The sequence below is a fragment of the Palaemon carinicauda genome, chromosome 19 (assembly GCF_036898095.1).
Source record: "Palaemon carinicauda isolate YSFRI2023 chromosome 19, ASM3689809v2, whole genome shotgun sequence".
NCBI lineage: Eukaryota > Metazoa > Arthropoda > Malacostraca > Decapoda > Palaemonidae > Palaemon > Palaemon carinicauda.
Window position 1 is genome coordinate 120,159,793 of NC_090743.1, and position 9,786 is coordinate 120,169,578.

Consider the following 9,786-nt stretch of genomic DNA (forward strand, 5'->3'; position numbering starts at 1 on the left):
GGAGAGAGAGAGAGAGAGAGAGAGAGAGAGAGAGAGAGAGAGAGAGTACACAACTGAAGTTATTAAGCATGATATCTCAAATGATGACTTAAATAAATCAAAATAAACTGAGAAAGTCACGGACAGTCAAAACAAGTTTTTTTTTTTTTTTTTTTTTTTTTTTTAAAGCTGATGGTAAAGGTAGGTGAAAGAACAGTGCGGACAGTTACCTAACTGTTACAGTAAAGTGCAGTTCATCCACAATCTTATCTAAATATAAATACACTTTTCTCGTCATGATCTTGAAAGTTAACTTAATAAAAATGATTTCTTATTCTTTCTTTTACTTTAAGTTTTCTAGTACTTTTGGTAGTAGGTTGGCCAGGGCACCAGCCACCCATTGAGATACTACCGCTACAGAGTTTTGGGGTCCTTTGACCGGCCAGACAGTACTTCATTGGATCCTTCTCTCTGGTTACGGTTCATTTTCCCTTTGCCTACATATACACCCAATAGTGTGCCATATTCTTTACAGATTCTCCTCTGTCCTCATATATCTGCCAACACTGAGATTACCAAACAATTCTTCTTCACCTAAAGGGGTTAACTACTTCACTGTAATTGTTCAGTGGCTCCTTACCTCTTGGGAAGGGTAGAAGAGGGTCTTTAGCTAATGTGAGCAGATCTTCTAGGAGAAGGACACTCCAAAATCAAACCATTGTTCTCTAGTCTTGGGTAGTGCTATAGCCTCTGTACCATGGTCTTCCACTATCTTGGGTTAGTGTTCGCTTGCTTAAGGGTACACTCGGGCACTCTATTTGATCTAATTTCTCTTCCTCTTGTTTTGTTAACGATTTTATAGTTTATATAGGAAATATTTATTTTAATGTTGTTACTGTTCTTAAAATATTTTATTTCTCCTTGTTTCCTTTCCTCACTGGGCTATTTTCCCTATTGGGGCTCCTGGGCTTTTAGCATCATCCAGCTTTTCCAACTTAAGTTGTAGCTTAGCTTGAAGAAATAATAATAATAATAATAATAATAATTTTGGAGTCGTTTTTTTTTTTTGGATTTGGCAAAATGGGAGAGTTAGAGAGACCTGGGGGGTGGGGTGGCACTTTGTAATGAATCAATTTGAATTATAAAATTTAAGCCTTAAGCCAAGCACTAGGGCATCAAAGGCCACTCAGCGCTGTTTAATGCAAATTAATCAACCATACCCATACTCTCACATTTGGTATCATTTTAACTTCTTAAACTAATCACACAACTTTCTTACAATAATATCTAAATGCAATATACACAAACACACATGTATATATATATATATATATATATATATATATATATATAAAACATTCGTTCTACATATTCATTCTCTCTCTCTCTCTCTCTCTCTCTCTCTCTCTCTCTCCTCTCTCTCTCTCTCTCTCTCTCTATATATATATATATATATATATATATGTGTGTGTGTATATATACATACATGTATATATATACAAACACACACACACACACATATATATATATATATATATATATAGATATATGTATATATATACTATATATATATATATCATATATAGATTCATTCTACATATTCTCTCTCTCTCTCTCTCTCTCTCAACACGTAGAAGTCAGTGTTGGCAAACCAAAACCCTTTCTCACAGATGCACGGACACGCGCATATTCCCACCCGCAGGCGTGTTCGCGCGCGAGCAATCCATGCAGATATACGCACGTACAAAAGACAAATCCTTCCACCTCGCCAAACGGGTTTTTGGGCAAACCTGTTTCGCCCGAACCCCCCCCCCCCGGGGGTGTTTATAAGGACACTTGTACCCAGATTTTTTTTTTTTATCTCAACTTCTCATAACCCTGACTATGCAGTTATTACTCCTTTCTCTTGTTCCTCCGTTCGTTTTCTTCCTGTTACGCTTATATTGTTTTGCTATTATATTCTTGATTTGTTTTCATCTCTCTCTCTCTCTCTCTCTCTCTCTCTCTCTCTCTCTCTCTATCACAAATATATACATATACATATATATATATATATATATATTGGGAGTTAAATAGCAGGACAAGATTAGAAATGAAAATATAAGAGAGATTACTCGAGTGCCATATGTTGATGAGATCATGAGGGGTAGATGGAGATGGTTTGGGCATGCTTTTCGCACTCCCAAAGAGAAATTAGTTCACCGAACTTTCAACTGGGCTCCACAAGGCACTAGAAGAGCTGGAAAATCTAGGCCCACGTGGCTGAGGACTATGAAGCGCGTTGGAGGTGATGAATGGAGAAGTATTGATATAAAAACTCAAGATAGAGACGACTGGCGAAATCTAACCGAGGCCCTTTGCGTCAATAGGCGTAAGAGAAGATGATCATGGTAATGATGATGATAATGATGATGATGATGATATATATAAATATATGTATATATATATATATATATATACAGTATATAAATATATATAAATATATATACATATACATATACATTTATATATATATATATATATATATATATATATATATATACAGTATATAAATATATATACATATATATATATATATATATACATATATATATATATATATATATAAAAGATTCATTTTACAGTACATTACTCTCTCTCTCTCTCTCTCTCTCTCTCTCTCTCTCTCTGTAAAGTTGACCTTTTATTTTTTCCTTTATATTTCTATGTTTCCGACTTTATTGATTTCTGCAATATTTCTCTTCTTTTTACCATTTTCTCTTCATTTCCAATTTATAAATCCTGAGATAGTCTACTTTCCTGCTCTTATTTCTCTTCACGAGTTTCACTTGCTATTCTTCCTTTCATTAAATTCTTTTCAACTCTTTCCTGGTCTTCCTTTCTTAATCCTTTCACTTCTCTTCTATTCCTTCATTCAAAAGGTTTCATCTTCCCCTTATTATCTATTTTATTCCATTCACCCTTGTTATTGTTATCTAAGTTCCTTCTTATCGTCTTATTTTCCTTCCTATTCTTATCGTCTACGTATAATGCTGGCTTAGCTTCGGCACACTAACGATTACGGAGTGATATGCGTGACGTACTGATGGCAACACTGAAAGCTTGTTGCCATATGAGTATATGACTTTTACTTTTCATTCGATCCCTTTGGTTTTCCAACATGTTAGCTGTCCAACTTCTTTAACTGTATCACGAGAAATTAATAATAATAATTATAATAACAATAATTTATCACCAATGTTACCACCAATGTTACCTATGGTTTAACTGGCTCTGGAAATGAAAACTTTTAAATAACCTTAATGAATCTCCTAAAAAAAGAAGTAACTAAAAGGCACTGTCTAAAATAAGGAACTACCTTAAAGGAACTGACAAAGTAGCTACCTAAAATGAACAACCTAAAGTATACTCAACGCAGCGAAAAATGGCCGATAGGGGAAGGCACTTGGTTTGAAATGGATTCCTCCAATGATGCCATGTCTCCACACATCACTGGCCTTCTCTCCAACCCCTGCCCTTCACTCTGTCTCTTTCTTTCTCTCTCTCTCTCTCTGCTTCTATAAAAATTGGTGCATTCACGAAATTGCTTTTCTATCTCAATCTCTATTTGCCTTTTCTTCCATGAAGTACCTGTTCACGTTGTAGATAATTGCCTTAGCTTGGCTATGAAGGTGGCCATATAGTGAGTTTGAAGCAGGGAAACAGAGTGTGTGGAGGCAACGTTTGGCAGATGAGCATGGGAGGGCCCACATTCACATGACACGTTTAGAACTGGGGAACCTTTATAAAGAAAACACACCTTGAATTTTACCTCAATGGTTGTGTGGAACAAACGTAAGAATAATTTTGGATAAAATTTTGGATATACACCAATTTACACACACACACACATATATATATATATATATATATAGAGAGAGAGAGAGAGAGAGAGAGAGAGAGAGAGAGAGAGAGAGTAAAGAGGAATTGATGTGTGGAGATATGGCATGAGTGAGGGGAATCCGTTTAAAACCAGGTGCCCTTCCCTATCGACTCTTTTTCACTACATTGACTATAACAAAAAGGTGACTGTTTTCAAAAATAGGTACTATCGAAAAGGAACTTGCTCTGGACTCGCCCATATTGCCATATCTTGCATACCATGGCCTTTTGCAGTTTCATTTTTAAAGTGGCTTTTCATTATTTATATCTTTTGTTTTCTAATATTCTTCAAATACTGTAGTTTTACTCACTGTAACGTTTCGTGAATTATATAGATTCAGTTATGTAAATTATTCTAATTGGTTTGTTAATAATTGCATACATGTTACTTTATTTTTACTTTTCATTATATATTTTCTGCTGAACTTACAGTTTTGACATTATTAGGTTTAAAATATACAGTATCATTTCTATTAATTCCCTCTAGCTCCATCCCAGTCTAGCAATCTATGGGTCGGGAGTTCGAACCATACTCGAGACTGATGATGTCCGTAAGCTCTCTTGAGAAATAGGGCCTGGGAGGTTGAGGGAGACTATAGATCTTCCTGCTGAGTCATCGGCAGCCATTGCCTGGCCCTACCTTGACTTAGCTTGGGCGCTTACTATATGAGTAATTTTTAAACATCCAAATAATAATAATAATAATAATAATAATAATAATAATAATAATAAAAATAACAATAATAATAATCATGAAAAAATACAGTATTACAAACACAATAATGATAATAACTATATTAAATATAATTATTATGACAAAAAATACTTTTCTTTATTATTTAATATAAAAAACTTCACCATAAAAGAGTTTAAGCGTTTGTAAAGAGAGACTTTGTAAGTGATTATATAAGTGTATGAATAACTTCCTTCAGTGGATAATAATATACGATACACGCGCGTGCACGCGCAACACACACACATGCACACACACATATATATGTATATATATACATATATATATATGTGTGTGTATATATAAATATATATATATGTTTGTATATATATACATATATACTGTATAAATATATATATATATATATATATATAAATATATATATATATATATATATATACATATATATATATATATATATGTGTATATATATATATATATATATATACACGTATGTGTACACAGAAAATTAATATAAATATATAGACTTGAAAAATGATAGAAATAAAATGGAAGAGAAGAACGTGATAATCTCTCTCTCTCTCTCTCTCTCTCTCTCTCTCTCTCTCTCTTCTCTCTCTAACTCTCTCTCTCTCTCTCTCTCTCTCTTCTCTCTCTAACTCTCTCTCTCTCTCTCTCTCTCTCTCTCTCTCTCCCCCTTTTGTCTTTCACTACGGTCGACCGAGAACGTAAAAGCAGTTTTCTTTTTTTCGTCTTGGGTGAACGATTCTCCTCCCCCCCCCCTTTTCCCCTCTCGTAAAACTCCTGTGCGCTTGCGCGCCATCATGAGCGCCCGCATTTAATACCCACACAATTAAACAGAAAATACGATAGGTCAAAATATTGAAAATGCTTAAGCCTTACTTAAACGTAATTAGAAAGTTATGACTTATTATTATTATTGTTATTATCATTGTTAATATTATTATTATTATTATTATCATTATTATTATTTTTTTTTCTTTATTATTATTATTATTATTATTATTATTATTATTATTACTATTATTTTTTTCTTTATTATTATTATTATTATCATTATTATTATTATTACTATTATTATTATTATTATTATTATCACTCAAGTACCATATGTGGACAAGATCATAATGAGGGGTAGATGGAGATGGTTTAGGCATGCTCTTCGCGCTCTCCAACACTGATTAGTTCACCAAATTTTTCAACTGGGCTCACAAGGCACTATAAGAGCTGGAAAACCCAGGCATACATGGCTGAGGACTATAAAGCTTGAAGTGGGATACGATGAATGGAGAAGTATTGATTTAAAAGCTCAAGATAGAGACGGCTGGCGAAATCTAACCGAGGCCCTTTGCGTCAATAGGCGTAAGAGGAGATGATGATGAGTATGATGATGATGATTGTTATTATTATTATTATTATTATTGTTCTTATCATAACTCGAATTATACAAATACATAGTGTGTATACACAAAAGATTAAAAATTACGTTTTTTTCAGAATAGTTGCATCTTTTCTTTAATTTGCAACTTAGAAAAATTTACTATGAATTTATTGACTTTACATTTAAGCAAAGATCAAATTACGCCATTTAACCAGACAGCTGACCTGAAACAACGACAACAACAACAACAACTACTACTACTACTACTACTAATAATAATAATAATAACAATAATAATAATAACAGCAGATGAAATGCCATTAACCCATTAACGCCTGACCTACTATATATAGTAGTACAATTGCTAGGACAAATTACACCCCAATTTTTCATGTTTTTCTTATTGTTTTGCATTTTCCTGAGTTCTTTTCAATCTAATCAATAATTTAAACAGGAGTTTTTCTTTGAAGTATCAATATTTTTCGACTTTTTGACAAAATACCAAAGATATGTAGAATGTTTTTATATATTCACATTTTTAATCCGAGCTCATGGTTACACAAGTTCATTAAACATCTTTATACTGATACATATCATGACACTGAAGACCATGAATCAATTCATATATCAGAAATTGAGATAGCAATTGAAGCATAAATATTACAGGCTATATTCCATTACCTACTATATATAGTAGGTCAGGCAGATATGAAGCCAAAATATGGACCGGACAGGAAAAAGTATCACCCTAAAGCAAATTGGTTGTTTCTTCGTTAGAATAAACTGCTTGTTCGCTATTTTCTGGTCCTTGGATGCCTACCTCGTCGCTGGTGAAGTGACTTTCCAGCTAACAATGCCTTGGTAGTTTCAAATTTTCAGTTCCCTATTACTATCCAAGCATTCTCATACTCTCAGGATACCACACATTACTAAGTTGCCGCTTATACTGGTCTTTGGATGCTGATGTTGGAGTCGAACTCATTGCTAAGGCAATGTCACGTGATACATTTGAAGAAATATTACGGTTTCTGCCTTCCACTGATAATCAGGCACTAAACAAGGATCAACATATATCACTTGATGAAGCAATGATAGAAAGCAATGATAGAATATTTTGGTAGGCATGGATGCAAACAGTGCATTCGGAATAAACCTGTGAGATTTGGATTTAAAGGTTGGTGCCTAAATTCTCCACTTGGATATTTAGCTACGTTTGATGTATACCAAGGGACAGCCTTCGGGTTGAATCGTCACTATGAAGAAAGGTTTGGAAAAGGTGGGGACACTTTGATGATTTTATTTGAAAAACTACCAAGTCATATCAAAGATATACCAGTGAGGTTTTACTTCGACAACTACTTCACAAGTTTACCTTTAGTAAATCACTAACAAGAGATAAACTATGAAGCAACTGGAACAATAAGGGACAACAGAATTCCGAAGACTTGTCCTATAAACTCCACAAACGAAATGAAGAAGGTTCCTCGAGGAGATACAGATGTTGTTGTGGATAATATTCACAAGATCTTGTTGGTATGCTGGAAGTATAATGCAGTAGTTTCAGTGGTATCAAATATTTCTCCTGTTTATCCTCTGGAAAGTTTATCTCGATGGTCAGCAAAGGACAAAAAGAAAATTAGTGTAAGTCGTCCTTATCTCATCGGGGATTACAACGGGCACATGGGTGGCACTGATAGGATGGACCAAAACATCAATTGTTACCGTATATCCATTAGAATGAAAAAGTGGTGGTGGCCTATATTTTCTTGGGTAATTGATGTAACGATTCAGAACTGCTGGCTTCTGCATCGTGTTGATGAAAGCAACCTTCCAATGCTGTCATTCAAGCGCTACATTGCAAGGACATACATTCAGAAGGCAGAACCACGTGTGGGAATAGGTCGGCCAAGACAGTCATCTCGGGTTATTCCAGATGTACGTTATGACAATATTGGTCACCTTGTCGAACCCCTTGGAAAACAGGCATGGAAATGTGCTCTATCCTCTTGTAAATCTCGTCCTTCGCAAGGGTGTATGAAGTGTGGAGTTCCATTGTGTGTGAAATGCTTTGCTAATTATCATCGTCGTGCTCTTTAGAATACTGCTAATTATAGTATCTGGTTTGTTATTGTGTGATATCACGGAATTTATCACAAAATTTAACTAAGAAGAAAGTTTCTCTAAAGCATGAACCAGTTTTATTTCTATTTTATTCTACAGTATCACAATTTTCTGTTAAACATTTCACTTGTAGAAGAAAGAATTATTATCCATTTCACATATTCAAATACTGTCAGCACGTGCAAAAGTGATAGGGCTTACAATTGCAACAAATTTTAGCAGTAAACTGCAATATTTCTGTGTATTATTCAGTAATAACTGCACTATTATTGAGTGTCTTGCTTCTAACACATCCTCCTTGTAATGAAAAAATACCAATAAAATTTTATTATAGAAAATAGACTCATCAATAAAAATGTGTACCCCGTATCTGCCTAACCTACTATATATAGTAGGTCCTATATATGGACAAATACCATGGAAAAAACATTGAATATATGATAATACCATATAAATATACATATTAAACTTAAATAATGAAAAAAATTAAGAAACAAAAATTCAGGCAGTAATGGGTTAATAAGGGGATAAAACATTGGCATTACTTTCTGATATTAGTTGACCATAGTCACTGAGACACCAATCTCTACGGCCAAGTCTCACTCATAATGGATGAAAAAAAAGTGAAAATTTGGAATTTGGTTGAATATGATATATGCATATCATCATCATCTCCTCTTACGCCTATTGACGCAAAGGGCCTCGGTTAGATTTCGCCAGTCGTCTCTATCTTGAGCTTTTAATTCAATACTTCTCCATTCATAATCTCCCACTTCACGCTTCATAGTCCTCACCCATGTAGGTCTAGGTCTTCCAAATCTTCTAGTGGCTGGTGGAGCCCAGTTGAAAGTTTGGTGAACTAATCCCTCTTGGTGAAGTGCGAAGAGCATGCCCAAACCATCTCCATCTACCCCTCACCTTGATCTTATCAACATATGGCACTCGGGTAATAATAATAATAATAATAATAATAATTTAGCATTAAAAAACCGCATTATCTATAGAACAATAATCAACATCATCATTATTTCGAAAAACTAACGGAGCATTAAAAAACAATTGGATTTTCTTCCCTTCCTGTCTGATTTAAGAGACGTGGGAGGCTCCCAATTTATTTCATGAAAGAGAGAGAGAGAGAGAGAGAGAGAGAGAGAGAGAGAGAGAGAGAGATTAATTCGTTATATTCCTCTTCCTCGGAACTTACTGGTCTTCATTTAACCATAGCAAATGTAATCTCTCTCTCTCTCTCTCTCTCTCTCTCTCTCTCTCAAACGTCGTGGTTATGGGTGGCCGAGTTTCATGCCCAGAAAGTGGAAACATTGTTTTCCATCTTACACTTCATTGTTGCAAGAGAAACTATTCATATTTGCAAGAGTATTGCAAGAAGAAGGTATGTACATGCGTATGTACGCGTGGCTTTGTTCATGTACAACAATGTATGTGTATGTAGAGATGTAAGTCTATTAAACATACAGATAACGCATATTCATACACACACATACACATACACACACATTTATATATATATATATATATATATATATATATATACTTCATATATACATATATATAAATATACTTTATATATATATATATATATATATATATATATATACCTGACGTTAGTGAAAGGTTTTGTCCATCGTCATGATAAAAAAAGCTGTCCTTG

General features: G+C 34.1%; 1 protein-coding gene across 1 annotated transcript; it reads left to right on the plus strand.

The window, feature by feature from the left end:
- Positions 1–7,466: 7,466 nt before the first annotated feature.
- On the plus strand, positions 7,467–8,093 carry LOC137659287 (piggyBac transposable element-derived protein 2-like). Its single transcript, XM_068394314.1, has one exon. The coding sequence runs from the start codon at positions 7,467–7,469 to the stop codon at positions 8,091–8,093; it is 627 nt and encodes a 208-aa protein (XP_068250415.1).
- Positions 8,094–9,786: the final 1,693 nt, after the last annotated feature.

Bases quoted from the DNA above. Each gene is read 5' to 3' on its own strand.
- LOC137659287 (XM_068394314.1), top strand. From the start codon at position 7,467: ATGAAGAAGGTTCCTCGAGGAGATACAGATGTTGTTGTGGATAATATT.